This window comes from Brassica oleracea, chromosome C5, assembly GCF_000695525.1.
Source record: "Brassica oleracea var. oleracea cultivar TO1000 chromosome C5, BOL, whole genome shotgun sequence".
In the NCBI taxonomy this organism is placed as follows: domain Eukaryota; kingdom Viridiplantae; phylum Streptophyta; class Magnoliopsida; order Brassicales; family Brassicaceae; genus Brassica; species Brassica oleracea.
In genome coordinates this window covers 40,361,244-40,380,984 of record NC_027752.1, presented here as the reverse complement: position 1 = coordinate 40,380,984, position 19,741 = coordinate 40,361,244, and the positions used below count along the sequence as shown (strand labels likewise).

Sequence of the window (19,741 nt, the reverse complement as noted above, 5' to 3'; positions counted from 1 at the left end):
TTTGCAGGGTTTCTACGACTGCAGAACTATGTAAACACTATCTAGGTTTGGCGAAATTCATTTCATTCTATAGAAATTTAGGTTTGTTAATAGATCCTCTAATACTTGTGCTGATGTTTTAGCAAAGAGGGCGGTGCGGTCTGACATTCAATGTAGTTTGTTTCATTGCTGTACCAGTTTCTTAATATTTGATGTAATGTCTGACCAACTAAACTAATGAAAAATTGAAATAAGACGCTAAAAAAAACCCGGACTAGGGAAACTTTCTTGAATGTGCCATTTATATACACTGCAAACAAAGTGGTTTAAGTAAGATACGGTTATTGGCCATCTCGAGTTTCCGGTTCCGCCGAACTATCCATCACAGAGTTAGCCTATACTCGGAAGAGATTGAAAAATCTAGCCGTCATTTAGGGCCAAACGACCAACAACGTTTATTCTGCAGACAGGACAAATGGAATTACATTTAAGCCACTTGTCGATGCAATCCACGTGAAAGCAGTGTTTGCATGTCGGCAAAACCCTAGCTTTGTCTCCATCGACTAGCTTGGAGAGGCAAACAACGCACTCGGCACGTTTTTGAAGTTACGAGAGTTGAACGTCACCACGGGGATGGGTGGAGGAGCGCGTGGTTTATACTTGATGGTGGGTTTGATGTCTTGGATTAACTCATGGAACCTACGAGGGGGTTGAGTCGGATGATTATTGTTGACCCTACGAGACTCCATACAACATAAACACAATAGCACTACACAACCAAACGTAGACATAGTCGCCATGAATTTAAGGAAATTTCTTGATCTTCGTTCATCTTCGAAAACGTTTTGATTGATCAATCTCTCAAAGCTCCTAAGGAGAGGTTTCTCTTTAATATTCACGCCTATATATGATTACTTAAATAATAATATTTTAGATAATCGAATACATAGATATTATTTTTGTTGTTTATCTTTTAAGAATCATTACTTTTCTCTTTTAAGTGTATCCGCAATGATCTCGTTTTCCTTTATTAGAAAGTTAAAACACAATATTGAATCAATGAGTAAGATTTATTTGGATATATATTAAATTTAAGAAGATTCTTAAAAGATTTGAGAATTACCAAAGACTGCAAAATTGTTATAAGTTTTAAGGTGATTAAGGAATTTGAGGATATAAAGTGTCTCAAAACTCTAGTAGCCGTTTATTATTATTATTATTATTATTTTTTAACTTAGCTTATTTTTATTATTATTATTTTTGCTTGTTAGCAACTCACATTTTGATCCTAATCGAAATTTAAAACTAACTTTCAAACTTGCTTTTCTTGGAAAAAACATGACCTTGGAATATTGATTTCAGTAACTATTATCATATGATACTGTAATTTATAGGGGGTTTATGTTCTCTTTTCCTACATTTTGAGCTAATAGTTATATAAAATAAAAAAGAAGAAGAAGACCATGAAGCATCAGTGATCACCGCGCGGAGGAGGATGCATCATCGTCTCCGGTGGATTCTCTTTGCGAGCCTTCAACTTTTTTCTCTGTCTTTCTTCTTCTCTGTTCTTTGTCTTCTTTCCCTTTATTAATCCTCTCTCTAATCTCTTCCTCCTATGCATTAGAAGAAAAAAAATTCATAATTGACAAAAAAAAAATTAATAACAAAGAAAAGGTTGAAATCTTGTAATCTCAGTTAATTAGTAATATGTGTAATTACATTGTCAAGTGATTTAGCGTCAGGAGGCCTGGAACCATGAACACCCGATCGGTTTGAGGCTTTTCCAACCATCGTCCTCACGCCGTAGTACATACCTTCACACTTCCCGGTGGTTCTGAGAGATCCCAACCACTTTCCGATCATCATTTTTCTAGTTCGACCCTATTGTTTCCTAAGCTTGGCCTTATACTATGGTTTTTGGTTTTTGCACTTTGGTTCATAACGTGAGTTGTGCCTTACTATAGTTGACAGCTTGTCACGTGTCAATAAAAAGTCCACGTGGTGTCTCGTGTGTCCTTTCTCTGAAAAAGTCTAATAGAACCACGTGCCACTTATATTCCGGTTCAAATTACGAAACGGTTCCGGTTAGTATCAGCCGTTCCGGTTAATTTTTATTTTTATTTTTTTTTGAACAAAAGCCGATCCGGTTAATAAAAGACGACAGTACTATAATATTTCTTTATTAAGACGAAAATTATTCAAAAATAATAATAATAATAGCAATACAAACGGAAAAAGACCGTATTAGCTCGGAACTCACAAAAGGACATGGTTTTGTTCATGTTGTCGGAATCTAAAAAAGGTGCTACAACTTGGGAAGATATTACAAAGAAACATGAGATTGTACAATGGGTAAAGGTTGTTGTTATTGTTATTCTCTCAGTTTTATGAAAAAGAAAAAGAAGAAAACTTTGGGTTTTGTTGATATTTTGTTGTCTCTGTAACTTGTACTCGTCAGACTCGGAATCCAAGCAGACCAGCGCAATAAAAGAGTAAAGCTTTTGTTTGTTGTTTTTAGTCTCTCAGGTAAAGAATTTACATGTAATCATTGGCTCCAGAGCTACCAGATCCAACTCCAACAGTTCTCTTGCTCATGTTAGCTCTCTGCACCAACACAACCAACGCCTGCACCACTTCAGACATCGGTGGTCTGAACTCTGGCTCCGGCTGTTACAAAAAAATTACAAAAACAGCATTCAGATCTCATTCTTTCCATGTGCATAGACACACATTTATATGTATCTATCTACGTTACCTGAACGCAAAGTGCGATAACATCTGCGAATCGAGAGAGAGATTTAACGGGGTAAAGCCCTTTGAGAGCTGGATCAACCATTTTGCTCAATGCATCAATGTCATGAAGCTGAGGTGTTGCCCATCTCACCAATGACTGCTCAGATCTTGACCTTGTGCTGTAATCACAAATGACTTACTACTTCAGAACACATTTCACACTCTCAAGACGGATAATAATGGATTGTAATAGTACCTGTCGAATGGTTTTCTTCCGGTCAAAAGCTCAAGCATAACTACTCCAAAGCTGTAGACATCACTCTGCAAAGAGTACTGGCCTGACATTGAAACTTCAGGTGCGCTGTATCCTTCATCGTTCTGGTTCAGTAACTGCACATTCCATCAAAATAATAAGTATTAGAGAAACAAGAGAGAGAGACTAGAAGCAACATGACACCTAGGCCTGAGCACATTTATCAATAACCAAAGAACCGAACTGTACCTAACCAAAGAACCGAATTTTATAAATAACTGCACAGATCGTTATATCTGAAACCGAAAAACCGAAAACCGAATGGATACAGAATTTTAAAATACAAATTATATACAAAAAAATATCAATATATTTAGTTTCTAAATGACCAAATATCCTAAAAATACTATTTATAAACCCAAATACCCGAAATATTTAAAATTATCTTAATTTCTCGACATTTTTAACTTCAAAAATCCGAATTATCCGATATTTAACTTAAAAAAAAAAATCAAAAACCAAAATAACCGAACCGAAAGAGAAAGCTGGATGCCCAGCCACCGTTGGAGGTGTACATACCTCATTCGCAGTAGGGAGGAAGCTAGCAAGACCACAGTCTGAGAGGTGCGGATTCAGCTCTGAGTCAAGTAAAATATTTGCTGATTTGATGTTCTTATGGACTATAGATGGTGAACAAACTTCATGCAAGTACCTACAACGATAACAAACACTTTCCATGAGCCTCTCTTGCCATATTATAAGCAAATGATTTGGCTGCAATGTTTAAAAGACTTACTCCAATGCACGTGCAGTGCCAAGAGCGATCTTGACACGAGGATTCCATATCAAAGGTTTGCTTTCCTCTTCCGAAAGATGTAAAAAGTCATGCAACGAGCCGTTTCTATGAAACTCATAGATCACCAAGTGTTGCCCGTGTTCAGAACAGTAACCATCAAGCTTTGTGACGTTTTCATGATCCAAATGCGCAATTTTCGATACAATCTCGGTAAAATCTTCAGCCGTGTCAGTGGGAAGCGCAGACGAGTCTATTTTCTTCACAGCAAGTACCTATCACACCAACACATTATCTCAGCAGCAGAATATTAATGAAACTGTGCTGTTACGTGTAAAGATTTATAATACCTTTCCGTCATCAAACTGAGCTTTGTACACTCTTCCAAAAGTGCCTTCACCGAGAAGATTATCGACGCTGAAACTATTGGTAGCTATTTGAAGATCTGCAACCGTATACACATTCACATTTGAAGGGACCACGACTGCATGTTTCTTTGCAACAAAAGGCTTCCTCGGTGTTGAATCCTCTTCATCAAACGACTTGTGTCTCTCAGATGGTGGAGGACGTAGATTCATTGACAATGAAGTATCCAGCTTCTTCGTCTCGACTACTGGTGGTGTCTGCATAGACTTGTTCTCTGTAACCAACATAAATACAAAAGTTAGAAAACACATAAGACTATTTGCTTAATTTAACAGATTTAGACTAATTTCTATCAATTTAAACTAACTTTAACCAATTTAAAACAGTTTAAACCAATTTGAGTCGTATAAACCGGATTTTAAGATAATTGTTTCGGTCAGTACCGAGCTGCCGCCTAGACCGATTTTAAGAACCATGATTAAATGTATATAATTACTACAGATTCTTTTAACTGCGTTCTTACCTTGATGAATATCATTTGAAGCGAGTGTGAAGGGCTGGTTAACGTTATCACTCCTTTCAATGTCAGTGGATGACGATGTCCGCTTTGATCTTTTTCTCTTGATCAAGAAGAAAGCTATCACTGCTGTTACAACCAACAATGAAATGACTATTCCTGCTATTCCTCCAGCTCCAAGCCCTGAGCTCTTGGAGTCACTGCTACTGCCGGAATCGTCACCATTTGATGGTGATCCTCTGTTACCGGATTTAGGAGTAGGTGATCTATGGATCGGAGGTGTGCCAGGAGGCGGTGGAGGTGCAGGCCCGGTGTTGAATGAGTTACCATCTTTTCTGTTTTCAAGATCATTTATGATAAGAAAAAAAGTTTCAAGAAAGTTGAAGAATCTGATGAAAAAAACTTACTGCAAGTTAATGCCTCTCAAAGAATCAGGGATCCAACCAGTGAAACGATTGTTTGCAATGTTCCTGAGGAAGCATTAACAACATCAAGTGATGTTTTTATATATGATAAAATTTGTAAACCGGATAAAGTTTTAAGTTAACCCACAAATTTTCGAGGGGAAGTGTGGCTAGGACATCAATGGTGCCTGTGAACTGATTGTTCTGAAGATATCTGTGTAAGTTCATTCAGTAAACATAAACGTTAGTGTTAACTGGTTCGGTTACGTAAGTTCTTTCACACTCATGGAGGCTACTTACATTGATTTTGCACTTGTAAGAGACGTCATTGTGTTGGGAAGAGAACCTGTGATAGTATTGGAAGAGAGGTCCCTGAAACACACACACATGAATTTGTCAAAAACATTTGTTCATTAACTAACAGTGATTTGAAATAATGAATAATGATCTTACAAGATAGATAGAGAGGTGAGTTTCGTGAAGTCAATAGCTAATTGCTTAAGCTGGTTGTGAGCAAGATTGCTGTGCAAAGCCAAAATGGAGCATTAAGTAACCAAACTTCTCTAAGATATGTCTGAAGATAGATAATATATTTAAACTAAGAACTTACAGGTACTTGAGAGGTGTCATCAGAGAAATGGAATACTGAGCAGATCCAGTGAACTGGTTATTAGCAAGATTCCTAAAACCAAATTCAGAAACTTCATCAACATAGAAACACATACAGAAAGAAAGTTGTCAAACATATATAGAGAGAATCATCAAACATACAATCTCTCCAGATTTGGAGGAAGCTGATAAGGCAAATCCCCTCCAAGGTTATTGTTGCTTAAATCCCTGCAGGTTCCACAAAAACAATCCTTGAGATTATAAGCTATTGCCAATTAAGAAAAAAAAAACTTTGGAGCATTGTATCACAGAGGATGAGTGAATGCTTACAACTCAGTAACAGAAGTCAATTTATCAAGCATGAATCCTAGTGATCCAGAGAGTCCAAGTCCTGATAACTTTCTGCAAGTAGATAAAAAAAAAAACTAATGTATTAAGCATAGAATACAAGATAAAACACAGTGATTAGAAATAATGATTAATGATAACAAAATAGTATAATTTACATTTGAATAACTCGTGAGACAGAACACGTGATGCCTTTCCAGTTTTGTCCACAAGGATCACCTCCTGATGCTGTCCACTGTGATAGCTGTCCTGGTGAATTCATGGAGCTGAACAGGTTGTTTAACGCCGCAGCTGCACATATTGAGAATCAGAAGACCATGAGCAAACTATCCAAACCATAAACTGAATCTTTAATCTTTTTTTTTCTGTCGGTTCTCTGAAGCAGATCCAACGTTAGAGATCATTGGGGTTTTATGAACTAACAGAAAGTTTTGAGCTTTGGGGATAAAGAAACCAAAACTTCAACATAAAAACCCAGAATCACCGATCAAACTTACACAAATAAAGGATTAGAAAAACATGAAAAGATCGAGACTTTTGGGGGAGAAACAGAGGAAAAAACAGAGAAGGAAGAGAGTAAACTCACCATCAGATGCATTTGTGTCTCCAAGGATGAAACTTGGCTTCAACCCTACAATGCAGAGTATGAACAGAGCCAAACCCACATGGTGATTCTCACTCATCTTCTTCTTCATCCTCTTCCTCTTCCTCCTCTCTCTCTAGAGAACCCAGATGAGACAGAAGAAAACCCAAATGCCAAAATCCCAAAAAAAGGAAAAAGACTTAGAATTTGTAGATTTTTCAGACTTTTTGTGTGTTCTGAGATTTTATTTTATTATTATTATTTTGTGTTAGCTAGATTTTATACTGTTTCAGCCATAAGACGAGTTAATCGAGTAAAGCTGGCGGGCACGATTTGCTATAAGTAAGAATCGAATCCAAGAGCCATTGAAAAATAGCCTTCGGCAATTTTTTTTATTATTCCTAATTTTAATTTATTATTGATTAATTAAATAAACACTTAAGAGATGCTAATTTTACTTTGAAGTATGTTCATGAATGAGGTTTATTAAAAAACAATTGATATTGGTTGGTGTATTCATGGTTATGGTCTGACGCATGTCCTTTTTTGGGGTTTTATGCAGTCCTCTCATTCCCACAAATAAAAATAAAGTACAAATAAAATAATAACTACCTGTAGTTTTCATAAGCCCTACGCGCTTTTAAAGGTCGTCTTTTCTAGTCGGTATTTTCATTCTTTTAGCTTCTAACATTTTTTTTTTTGTTTCTGTGAATAAACCGAAGCTTTCATACAGTATAGATTTACTTTGAAGATTGGTCATGATTGGGTCTTTCCATCATTGCTTTGAAGATTTGATTACTTTCCCTTCACATCTAAAGTGGAATTTTAAAAGGAAATAGTGTTAAAATGTTAACATTTTTTACCAAAGTAATGAGTTTAATTGTTGTGAAAAAGGTAAGTGTGTTCTGTTCTGTTAGTGAATATCATGTGATTGATTGATTAGTGAATAAGTATGAGTTAAAACACGCGCAATTATGGGTATGCAATGTATTTAATAAATTCATCTTAAATAAATTCACGAGATTCTTGTTTGAGTGTATGCGAAAAGAGAATAATTATTTACTACTCCACTAATTATTAAGTTTAACATCAGCGGTTAAGTACTTAAATTATGGTGCATCCTCGTTCAGCATTTGTATACTCTATGCCAATCATTTCGTTAACTTTTGAACTTAATGTCAAACAAAAAGTTATACACCAGGATAATCAATCATGTAGTTTAGATTATCCCAATGAAAATGAAATAATTGTTTGGTAATAACGTGTTAATCGGTCCCTCTACGTGGTTTGCCTCTCATTCCCTATAGCAATGTCTTCGTTGAAAATTTCTAACTTGCTCTTAGTATTTGACCGGCCAACAGAAATACGTGTTTGGGATATTAACTTTTAAATGCACCGACGAGACAAATATATACGATGTTCGTATTTTAGCATTCTGGAGAAATAGAATTGGAAAACTATAATATTGATACAATTTGCAGAAAGCACTGGTGATATCTATCTATTTTCTGAAAGGAAATATATACTATATTAAATAGTAGATTAGTAATTAGGTATTTATAAAGCTAGAAATATACTTAACTTCTCGTAAATATAGTGTTTATATTCTTATATACGTTGGATAATACATGTAATTTAATATGAAATTTTTATACATGCTTACTGATAAATAGATTTCAATAGCCAACCGTGTGCCAGCAAGAAGGGACAATATATATTAAATAAGGAAAGATATGATGTATCTCTCCAGCAATTTTTGTTTTATGTTCAAGATCCATTCATTGAAACTTAACAAGTACTTAAATATTTTTGAAAACAGACGTCAAAAAAAAATTAGAGCATGATTAACGGTAAAACCGTTTCTCCGGTTCTTGAAGTTTTTTTTTTGTCTAAAAAAAAAAAAAAAAACCAATCGCGGACCGTCACGTGTCGGTGAAACTCTCGAACAGTGGCAAAAACCTCTCCAAAATCGATTTTTATTTCATGACTTTTGAGACATGTTTTTATGGTTTGGTGGAGTTCACGCATTACTTTTTGAATCCCTTAAAATCCCTGCGATGATTATGGTCTTAGATAAACACGAAACACAATCAGGTTAGCTTATGTGAAACCTGACGTTTACCTACAAATATTCGTCGGGTGACAAAAACACTCTCATCATCCTAGTGTTTATTATTTATTATCGTTCTCCTTTTTGTTCGTAGGATTGTATGGTGGAGTAGGTATTAGGTATATTCTCGTTTCTATTGACACTTGACCCGGACTATTAAGTTTGATAAATACAAAGTTGTAAGACATAAATAAGCAAAAGAAGAAGTTCGAATCAATATACACAAAACGAGTTAAGTTTAGTAGCTATTAACAAGACATCTTTAAGAAAAACCAATGAGGCCGTTAAACTACTAAGCCATGTCACACGATGATATCTGACTAGTCTACACGTAATAGCTGCCGTTTATATGCTTGCCGACAAACTACGCGTCGTTTTAATTTCTGATTTCTACAAAAGCTAGGCGACCTAACTACGTTATTTTGGTAGGTCCATACGCAACGATGGAGGAAAACTATTTGTTTCCATACTAAAACGGTCGGTGCGTGCATGTTAGTGTGTATTTTGTACGTTTTTTCTATTTATCTATTTTACAATATATAATTGATGGTGTATATCTGCTTCTACGGTTTACGTTAAAGATATTTTCCCACCCACGAAATTTAAAATAACATAATATGTATAGATCACCCCCACTACAAACGCCTTTATATAGACTGGATCTTATAAAGTATTCCTTAGTTCGTAACGTTCACAAACTTGGTCGTTATTACTATTCATACGCATTTTTATGCCCTTTATCGTTTATTCCTTTGGAATCCAGGAGTCTGTATTGTATATGGTTTTGGTGTGATGTACAGACCCAATAATATAGTTTTTCTTTTAAGCTAAATATATAAACCACTGAAAGTTATTCCAACACTAATTTGTAGAAATATCAAAATAAGCCACTTGTTAAAAATAAAATAGGCCACCAAAAATTCTCACAGAAAGAAACAGAGAAAATAGTATTTAGTTACATATACAAAAGTTAAAAAAAACTAAATTCATATATCATATTCATAGATATATGTCTTTCGCCAAACTAGCTCGCTATCCTTTATATACTAAAACGCAAGTCGCCTTACTAATCAAAATTTTATACTTGGCAAAGTTTTAAAAAAAATAAGGTAAAAAAGAAAACTGAGTATGATTTATTTTTGAAACAGAATGAAAAGAAATTTAAATCCCTAAATTTCCTCAGTCAAAATGAATCGTGTCCTCTATTGAAGGATTTGGATCAAATAAATCAAAAAAAAAAATCTAAATCCCTAAATTTTCTCCTATCCTCAATCAAAATGAATCGTGTCATCTATAACTACCAATCATGCCACAATTTCAATAGGTTTGAACTTTTCTAATAAATGACAACCAATAAATCCATCTCTTTGATCAACTTATTTCACTCTGGTTCTATATCTTCCTCATGCAAGTATGCTGCAACAAGAAAGACTTTGCTCGGATCCTTGACACTCTTCTTGCTTGGTCTTTTTTCAAGGTTTGGTTCTAAATTCTAACCATGTGCATTGAAAGTCCTCATTACTTCGCTATATGTCATTGTTTTAACTCTTTTTTTTTTGCAGGAGGATTTATACATGGCCTCAACAACTTAACTTATGGAATATATGTAGAGAAAATTAGATTCATGGGCATATTACAGGTACATATATATAGTTTTTTTTAAATTCCTTCACCTTCTAAAGGTTTTAATTAGTAGCTTTTTGGTTTTGTTTTCAGAGAATAGCGATAGCATACTTTGTTGCTTCACTGTGCGAGATTTGGTTTAAAGGAAACCATAATGTCAGCTCATAGCTATCTATGATCAAGAAGTACAGTTTTTTCACTGGTAAACTGTCTTTTATTTTCATATCTTAAATCTCTCAAAACTTTAATCATGCATTTGTATACATTTGATTTATCCTTCTTTTGATTTGACAGGGTGGTGGCATTTGTTATTACAACAACATATTTATCCTTACTCTACGACTTATACGTGCCAGACTGAGATATTAGTTTTCAACACAAGACCAAGGATCAACAACATTCTTAGTTGGATTTTGTTTTCTTCTTACCTTACCTTAAATATATTGTACCGCTTCTAAACTGTTTAAGAATCTAAAGGTGAAATGTGGGGTAAGAGGAAGGACCAGGCTGTAACGCATCTGGAATGCTGACCGTATGTTACTAATGATACATCATTTGTACAAGAAACCAGTATATGCAAGGACCAAGGTACTTAAACTTGAACCATATGTTTTATCCTTTCTCAATATCTGTTCTGTGTTCGTTTTCATTTGATCTCTTATATCTAAACTTTATGGATCAATCAAGTATCTCCCTTCGCTAAAAATTAGAAGTGCTGCATTCAAAAAACAACACAAAAAAAATTTCAAAAAAAGAAAACCACACAAAATTGCTTCTAACTGTTTTGTTTAATGCATAACTTCTAATTTCATGTGTTCAGTTTATCAAGCTCTAGAAAATATGACCTATACAATTTTTACATTTGATAAAACAGAACATTACGAATTTTATAAAAGAATAATTAATTTAACTGCAAGCAATAATGGTCCGTGCATAGCACGGGGTGATATACTAGTATTTTTATAAATTGAAAGTACCATATCCCTTATATACTAAAGCGCAAGTCGCCTTACCAATCAAAATTTTACACTTGGCAAAGTTTTTAAAAAAATAAGGTAAAAAAGAAGACTGAGTATGATTTATTTTTGAAACAGAATGAAAAGAAATTTAAATCCCTAAATTTCCTCAGTCAAAATGAATCGTGTCCTCTATTGAAGGATTTGGATCAAATAAATCAAAAAAAAAAATCTAAATCCCTAAATTTTCTCCTATCCTCAATCAAAATGAATCGTGTCATCTATAACTACCAATCATGCCACAATTTCAATAGGTTTGAACTTTTCTAATAAATGACAACCAATAAATCCATCTCTTTGATCAACTTATTTCACTCTGGTTCTATATCTTCCTCATGCAAGTATGCTGCAACAAGAAAGACTTTGCTCGGATCCTTGACACTCTTCTTGCTTGGTCTTTTTTCAAGGTTTGGTTCTAAATTCTAACCATGTGCATTGAAAGTCCTCATTACTTCGCTATATGTCATTGTTTTAACTCTTTTTTTTTTGCAGGAGGATTTATACATGGCCTCAACAACTTAACTTATGGAATATATGTAGAGAAAATTAGATTCATGGGCATATTACATGTACATATATATAGTTTTTTTTTTAATTCCTTCACCTTCTAAAGGTTTTAATTAGTAGCTTTTTGGTTTTGTTTTCAGAGAATAGCGATAGCATACTTTGTTGCTTCACTGTGCGAGATTTGGTTTAAAGGAAACCATAATGTCAGCTCATAGCTATCTATGATCAAGAAGTACAGTTTTTTCACTGGTAAACTGTCTTTTATTTTCATATCTTAAATCTCTCAAAACTTTAATCATGCATTTGTATACATTTGATTTATCCTTCTTTTGATTTGACAGGGTGGTGGCATTTGTTATTACAACAACATATTTATCCTTACTCTACGACTTATACGTGCCAGACTGAGATATTAGTTTTCAACACAAGACCAAGGATCAACAACATTCTTAGTTGGATTTTGTTTTCTTCTTACCTTACCTTAAATATATTGTACCGCTTCTAAACTGTTTAAGAATCTAAAGGTGAAATGTGGGGTAAGAGGAAGGACCAGGCTGTAACGCATCTGGAATGCTGACCGTATGTTACTAATGATACATCATTTGTACAAGAAACCAGTATATGCAAGGACCAAGGTACTTAAACTTGAACCATATGTTTTATCCTTTCTCAATATCTGTTCTGTGTTCGTTTTCATTTGATCTCTTATATCTAAACTTTATGGATCAATCAAGTATCTCCTTTCACTAAAAATTAGAAGTGCTGCATTCAAAAAACAACACAAAAAAAATTTCAAAAAAAGAAAACCACACAAAATTGCTTCTAACTGTTTTGTTTAATGCATAACTTCTAATTTCATGTGTTCAGTTTATCAAGCTCTAGAAAATATGACCTATACAATTTTTACATTTGATAAAACAGAACATTACGAATTTTATAAAAGAATAATTAATTTAACTGCAAGCAATAATGGTCCGTGCATAGCACGGGGTGATATACTAGTATTTTTATAAATTGAAAGTACCATATCCCTTATATACTAAAGCGCAAGTCGCCTTACCAATCAAAATTTTACACTTGGCAAAGTTTTTAAAAAAATAAGGTAAAAAAGAAGACTGAGTATGATTTATTTTTGAAACAGAATGAAAAGAAATCTAAATCCCTAAATTTCCTCCTATCCTCAGTCAAAATGAATCGTGTCCTCTATTGAAGGATTTGGATCAAATAAATCAAAAAAAAAAATCTAAATCCCTAAATTTTCTCCTATCCTCAATCAAAATGAATCGTGTCATCTATAACTACCAATCATGCCACAATTTCAATAGGTTTGAACTTTTCTAATAAATGACAACCAATAAATCCATCTCTTTGATCAACTTATTTCACTCTGGTTCTATATCTTCCTCATGCAAGTATGCTGCAACAAGAAAGACTTTGCTCGGATCCTTGACACTCTTCTTGCTTGGTCTTTTTTCAAGGTTTGGTTCTAAATTCTAACCATGTGCATTGAAAGTCCTCATTAGCTCGCTATATGTCATTGTTTTAACTCTTTTTTTTGCAGGAGGATTCATACATGGCCTCATCAACTTAACTTATGGAATATATGTAGAGAAAATTAGATTCATGGGCATATTACAGGTACATATATATAGTTTTTTTTAAATTCCTTCACCTTCTAAAGGTTTTAATTAGTAGCTTTTTGACTTTGTTTTCAGAGAATAGCGATAGCATACTTTGTTGTTGCACTGTGCGAGATTTGGTTTAAAGGAAATCATAATGTCAGCTCATAGCTATCTATGATCAAGAAGTACAGTTTTTTCACTGGTAAACTGTCTTTTATTTTCATATCTTAAATCTCTCAAAACTTTAATCATGCATTTGTATACATTTGATTTATCCTTCTTTTGATTTGACAGGGTGGTGGCATTTGTTATTACAACAACATATTTATCCTTACTATACGGCTTATACGTGCCAGACTGAGATATTAGATTTCAACACAAGACCAAGGATCAACAACATTCTTAGTTGGATTTTGTTTTCTTCTTACCTTACCTTAAATATACTGTACTACTTCTAAACTGTTTAAGAATCTGAAGGTGAAATGTGGGGTAAGAGGAAGGACCAGGCTGTAACGCATATGGAATGCTGACCGTATGTTACTAATGATACATCATCTGTACAAGAAACCAATATATGCAAGGACCAAGGTACTTAAACTTGAACCATATGTTTTCTCCTTTCTCAATATCTGTTCTGTGTTCGTTTTCATTTAATCTCTTATATCTAAACTTTATGGATCAATCAAGTATCTCCCTTCGCTAAAAATTAGAAGTGCTGCATTCAAAAAACAACACAAAAAAATTTCAAAAAAAAAAACCACACAAAATTGTTTCTAACTGTTTTGTTTAATGCATAACTTCTAATTTCATGTGTTCAGTTTATCAAGCTCTAGAAAATATGACCTATACAATTTTTACATTTGATAAAGCAGAACATTACGAATTTTATAAAAGAATAATAATTAATTTAACTGCAAGCAATACTGGTCCGGGTGATATACTAGTATTTTTATAAATTGAAAGTACCATATTCTGCTAAATATATCACAAATTCACAACTAAGATTCTAGAATCAAATAGCTAAATGAAACTGTAACATATAGTATGTACTCGTCTGAGAAAAGAGAAACACACAAGAAAGAAAATGCTTTGCTTGTTGGAGAGTTTACTCTTTCGGAATAATTAATATTGTGAACTGATAACATACAGAACCGACGTATTGCGTGCATGTCAAGAGTAGAAAAATGTATATGCCCCCAAAAAGTAACAAGACTTGCAAATTAAACGATATAAATCGTTCTTTCTAATCTAAATCTATCTATAGCGAGAGTCAACAGTCAAGAGAGAGCCGCTTCACAGCTTTAGAGTACAAAGATAATATTAATCCTATATCTACTTGCAAAAACTAATACAGTCCTATAATAAGTACAATATAACAAGGCAGATGATTCCCAACCATCCTAAATCCTTGATCATAGTGATACAGGTAACACACGGGATTCAGTATTTACTCCAGACTTAGCTTAGAAAGCTTGTTTTTTTAGGGTAAGGTGTAAAGAGAGCAATGAACATTTGTCAAAATATGGTAAGAGAAGAGAGGACACGTGAACTCCGCGACATGTGTTGGATTGTTGGCCCGTTGAGGACAGGGGCGGCTCACTTTCTGAACACTTATACACGTAGCCACGTACAAGCTGTTGGGCCATTGTGATCAAGGCCCACTTTCTGAACACCTACACGTGTCTACATTTGATCAGAACATTTCATTTTGTCCGTTTCATTTTCTTGCATCAGTCCATTGTACATCGATTAATAGTTGACGAAAAAATCGATGAGTAGACAAAAAGGACGCATTTGGGTAATTTATTGCTCATGTTATTTCCACACAACTATTGTTATCCAATAAGTGTTCTTTATACTAAACGTGAAGAAAGTAAACTCTTGTCAATGATCATGACGAGACTTTCTATAGTTTCGTTAGGAAGAACACAAACAAATAGCGTTAAACTTGAAATTATATGTAGCAATTTAGCATCAAGCGATTTAGAGTAGCAAAGAGGGTAGAGAGGTATCTATTAGACGTGAACTGCAGCGGAGATACGCCCTTAATTAAGACTTAAGAAATGGTTGGGAGGATTTGTCCTGGCAGGAGAATGCTTCACGCCGTATTTTAGGTACTAATAAGCACATGTTAGTTCTGGCTCATAAGAAGACTTACACAGGCCTTAACTTCTAATTAATAAAAAATAAAACTTCACATTTCAAGTTTGGAAATATATAAAAGCATAACAAGTAACAACTCGGTTTTATTAACATCTCAAAAAAACTTTACTTAACAGAGACTCAACTGAAAGTTGAAAACTTGAAAATGGTATGTGAACAATAAGCTTCTCTTTTTTGGTCATATGACTCTCCTCTTTAAGTGCATTAAGTAGTGCAGTTTTTGTTTTAGACGCGAATTAAACTTTCCCAAACTAGTTTCTTTTTCTTTGTTTCATGTTAATTTTGGTAACTCTAAAACTCATTTCTTATAAATGACTGTTATACCATACAAGTACAACCAAAAGTAAAAAAAAAAAAAAACAATAAAAGGGTAAAATTGACGGAATTAAAAATCTCAAATCAAACTTCAGCCTAGACAAGCAACATTGTTCCTGCGACACATAAAAGCATAACACACAAACAGATATATATATACATATGTCATATGTGCATGCAAGTATCTTTATAAAGAGTTACAAGCCACCCTCCATCTGATCGATACAAAGAAACAAGAGACATGCACCAAGACAACGAATCCAATCCGGGTTCGAATCCGGGCCCCAAGTCAAACTACTTGATCGTTCGGCCTCACCGAGGTGGCTACAGAGACCTTTTTCAATACGGTGTGAGAGGAGACGAAACTAGCAAAAACAAGTTCCTCGAACGACCTGATGATCACTCCGACAGGACCACATCGGCGATCAATGTACAAGCCGGTGATCACCGATGGGTCATCGTGGTCTCGATCCTCGTCCGCAAGATCATCGGGCTTCTCCGAACACCGATGGAATACACGGGTTTGGTCGTTGACTTTGTGCTCAATCTCTTGTCTGCGAACGGTGGCTTCTTCGGTTTGGTTCTTGGGCTGATTAAAGGTACGAACTTTGAGATAGAAACGGGATAAAGATTGTTTTTTTTTGATGTGGGTTGATTGTGTTTGCAGCGAAGGTAGTGGTACCAGAGAGAGGCTCTGTGGATTTTGTTAGTACGATTGGTCAGCTTGATGGGAGGATTGATCTTTACAAAGGTTGGAGTTTCGTCGAACAGTTGGTGTGCATGGAGGATTCGGTTTATTCCGGTTCTTCTGGGAGAGTTGGAATCGAACCGGGGAGTCGTGGGCTTATGGATTTGTGTGTGATGGCGTCGAAGCTTGCGTATGAGAACGCTAAAGTTGTTGAAAACGTTGTGAATCTCCATTGGAAGGCAAGTTAGTCTAAAAATAGAAACTTCATGAGGATAAAGTTTCCAACTTTACTAAAGTTTTGATCTTTTAATGACTGCAGATGAATCTGGTTGAGTTCTTGGATTGTTGGAATGGTGAGGATTATATTCTTAACACTTGTGTTTACTTTTATACATGAACACTTTTGTGGATGTGTGTTTTGTCTATTTTTGTAGATTATCAGAAGCAGATGTCTACACAAGTGTTTATACTCACCGATAAGGAGAAAGATGCAGACTTGATACTGATCAGCTTCAGAGGCACTGAGCCGTTTGATGCAGATGACTGGGGAACAGACTTTGACTATTCTTGGTATGAGATCCCCAATGTGGGTAAGCTTCACATGGGTTTCATCGAAGCAATGGGTTTAGGTACCAGAGACTACACTCCCACTTTCGATTACCATCTCGTCGAGCTAAGCTCCTCTGAGAAAGAGAATAACCAAAAGAATCTCCCAGAGATGGTAGAGAGAAGCGCTTATTACGCAGTTAGAGAAACTCTGAAACGTTTGCTTGCGGAGCACGCAAACGCCAAGTTTGTAGTCACGGGTCACAGCTTAGGAGGCGCGTTAGCGATTCTGTTTCCCACGTTGCTGGTGTTGAAAGAGGAGACGGAGATGATGAGGAGGCTGCTTGGGGTTTACACTTTCGGACAGCCTAGGATCGGGAACAGAGAGATTGGTAGTTTCATGAAAGCTAAACTGAATCAACCTGTAGATAGATACTTTCGTGTTGTGTACTGCAACGATCTTGTCCCGAGATTGCCTTACGACGACACAACGTTCCTCTACAAGCATTTCGGAGTCTGTCTTTACTACGACAGTTTCTACAACGAGACAGTAATGTTCTCATCACTAAAAAACAATCTTTACATGTTTTAGGTTTGGACTTAAACTAATGATTGGTTCTTCTTGCATGTTTGACAGAGAGCAGAGGATGAACCGGATCCGAACCCTTACGGTATGCGTTATGCGGTCCTTGCTCATGTAAACGCGGTTTGGGAGTTGGTTAGAGGTTTGATGATGGGGTTCATTTATGGACCGGGTTATAGAGAAGGATGGTTTAGGATCTTGTTTAGGCTCATAGGACTGATGATTCCAGGCCTCTCGGATCATTGCCCGACTGATTATGTTAACTCGGTTAGGCTTGGACCAGATTATGACCTTCAGATGTCTCCTCTTTGAAGAGTGCTCTGTTTTTTTTGAACCGGAACTTGGTTCCTGGAATAAATCTTGACTGAACCAGGACTCGGTTAAGATGTAGGTTTGTAAATAGAATAAGATGAGTTCTGTTTTTGTTTTTAATTAGTTTTTGAGCTTGAACCAATAAAAGAGTAAATTTCCAAAATAAAGTTTTTATTACTCTTATATATAATTTTTGCATTGGTTACACACAAGAAGATTCTTATGACATATATAAGATGAAACCAAAAGAAACTTCTTTGTTTAAAATGAAACTAAACCCATAACATCCAGAAGATTTCATAGTATTCATGGCGTCTCTCTCTCCATATGTTTCAAAAAACATAACTCCGCCACCTCAGTCGGCGGATAAAGTGTCTCTCTTTTGGTTGATGCAAAATAACAAAAAAAATAACCAGAAGATTGATTCTTTAGGTTACAAAAAAAACAAAGTTTGCAGGGTTTTGCACCAATAGAAGAGAGAGAATCAAAAGTTTCGTGGAGAAGGATCATGCCATGCAAGCCAACAACACCAACAAAGATCTTCAGCATTATAACGGAGCTTCGAGAAGAAGAGATGGGGAGGAGCGGAATATATATACATATCTAGAGTTATATGTAGGTTCATTTGAATGAGAACTCAAAGAGCTCTCTCTATTCATCGCCATGGATGTACCAGCAGCAAAGCATGGTGGCGCAGCGGCGGAGAATATAGAGACGAGCCCGTTGTTCCTTCACCAAGGAAACACATTTGCTTGTGAAGGCATGACCTTTGTTGAATTTTCTCTTGAATTCTGCCATGATAATTAGGGTTTCTATTTTGAGACTTTTTTTTGTTATTTAAGGTTGAGAATTTGGGTACCAGAAAAAAAACCCTTGTGGGTGATGGAAAAGAGAGAGAAGGAGAGCAACTGAAAGACTTGTGATGAAGGAGAACAGGACTTGAAGAGTTTATATAGAGAATAAAAAGAAGAAAGAGGTGCTGTAAATAAAAAGGAAGTGAATCAAGAGGAGATGAATATGGTCTTCATTATAGAACGTCTCTTTTTCTCTCTCTAAAACTCTCTCCCCACAAAAAAACCAGATCTCATTTTTTTGTCTGGTGGCCGGTGGCCCTCTCACTGCCGGTCACCCCCTTGTTTCTTCTTGCGCAGGTTCCCGCCTCACACGCTCCACTCTCTTCTCCAAGTAGATCCAATATGCGTTTTGCTCTGTATCTCCACCGGTGTTGACCTCTGGCGGACCTAAAATTGAACACACGGGTGTCCGTGTTTCCTCTGGAGCAAAAGCGAGGTATTTTCTTTGGTCTAAGATGGAGGGTTCCGGACAGGGTACGTTCTACGGCGGGTGAAGACAGATCTGTATAAATCTGGTTCTCGGAGCCGACGGAGACAGTCTGGGAGCGTCGCTGCCTCCTCCTTGTTCCCGCTCGTCCTGCTCTTCTCCGCTGTCGTTTGTTTACTTTCCGGTTAGTTCAGAGCTTCTCATCTCCTTCTGAGAAAGGCGGTCTCAGAGGCAGCCGCCGAGGACCTCTGTTTTAGATCTGAAGTCAGCAAACCTAGGCGTCACTCTTCTGCCGTTATGTCTCTTTCGCCGTCTTCCGGAGGCTCTGAGCTTTGAGGACATGCTCGGTTTCGTTCTCCTTTGTACGGTGAGGTTCCTATCGTCAGTCAT

The 19,741-nt window shown here is 35.8% G+C and overlaps 5 protein-coding genes and 2 long non-coding RNA genes across 7 annotated transcripts; 4 read left to right on the top strand and 3 right to left on the bottom strand.

Moving 5' to 3' along the window:
• Nucleotides 1-1,332: 1,332 nt before the first annotated feature.
• Nucleotides 1,333-2,157, bottom strand: LOC106295525. Its single transcript, XM_013731447.1, has 2 exons — nt 1,699-2,157; nt 1,333-1,592 (listed from the first exon to the last, which is right to left on the bottom strand). The coding sequence occupies exons 1-2, from the start codon at nt 1,843-1,845 to the stop codon at nt 1,458-1,460; spliced, it is 282 nt and encodes a 93-aa protein (XP_013586901.1). The 5' UTR covers nt 1,846-2,157; the 3' UTR covers nt 1,333-1,457.
• A 51-nt stretch (nt 2,158-2,208) lies between these two features.
• On the bottom strand, nt 2,209-6,902 carry LOC106295523 (protein STRUBBELIG-RECEPTOR FAMILY 7). Its single transcript, XM_013731446.1, has 16 exons — nt 6,589-6,902; nt 6,161-6,293; nt 5,985-6,056; nt 5,817-5,882; nt 5,656-5,727; nt 5,499-5,567; nt 5,346-5,417; nt 5,194-5,259; nt 5,049-5,111; nt 4,648-4,976; nt 4,109-4,398; nt 3,762-4,033; nt 3,545-3,677; nt 2,969-3,102; nt 2,735-2,891; nt 2,209-2,646 (listed from the first exon to the last, which is right to left on the bottom strand). Exons 1-16 carry the CDS (start codon nt 6,695-6,697, stop codon nt 2,515-2,517), a joined length of 2,169 nt encoding a protein of 722 aa, XP_013586900.1. The 5' UTR covers nt 6,698-6,902; the 3' UTR covers nt 2,209-2,514.
• On the top strand, nt 2,226-2,592 carry LOC106295526. Its single transcript, XM_013731448.1, is given in 2 exon segments — nt 2,226-2,335; nt 2,338-2,592. Coding segments are annotated over 2 exon segments (174 nt in total). The 5' UTR covers nt 2,226-2,247; the 3' UTR covers nt 2,424-2,592.
• A 3,138-nt stretch (nt 6,903-10,040) lies between the features above and the next one.
• LOC106293959 lies at nt 10,041-10,512 on the top strand. The gene is made up of 3 exons (XR_001260691.1): nt 10,041-10,172; nt 10,258-10,334; nt 10,412-10,512. It is a non-coding gene; the product is annotated as an uncharacterized LOC106293959 (long non-coding RNA).
• A 2,675-nt stretch (nt 10,513-13,187) lies between these two features.
• LOC106293960 lies at nt 13,188-13,641 on the top strand. Its single transcript, XR_001260692.1, has 3 exons — nt 13,188-13,319; nt 13,403-13,479; nt 13,557-13,641. It is a non-coding gene; the product is annotated as an uncharacterized LOC106293960 (long non-coding RNA).
• A 2,484-nt stretch (nt 13,642-16,125) lies between these two features.
• LOC106292778 lies at nt 16,126-18,226 on the top strand. The gene is made up of 5 exons (XM_013728432.1): nt 16,126-16,540; nt 16,609-16,868; nt 16,949-16,982; nt 17,064-17,725; nt 17,813-18,226. Exons 1-5 carry the CDS (start codon nt 16,183-16,185, stop codon nt 18,068-18,070), a joined length of 1,572 nt encoding a protein of 523 aa, XP_013583886.1. The 5' UTR covers nt 16,126-16,182; the 3' UTR covers nt 18,071-18,226.
• Nucleotides 18,227-18,721: 495 nt separating this feature from the next.
• Nucleotides 18,722-18,868, bottom strand: LOC106294488. The gene has a single exon (XM_013730049.1). It carries the CDS (start codon nt 18,866-18,868, stop codon nt 18,722-18,724), a length of 147 nt encoding a protein of 48 aa, XP_013585503.1.
• Nucleotides 18,869-19,741: the final 873 nt, after the last annotated feature.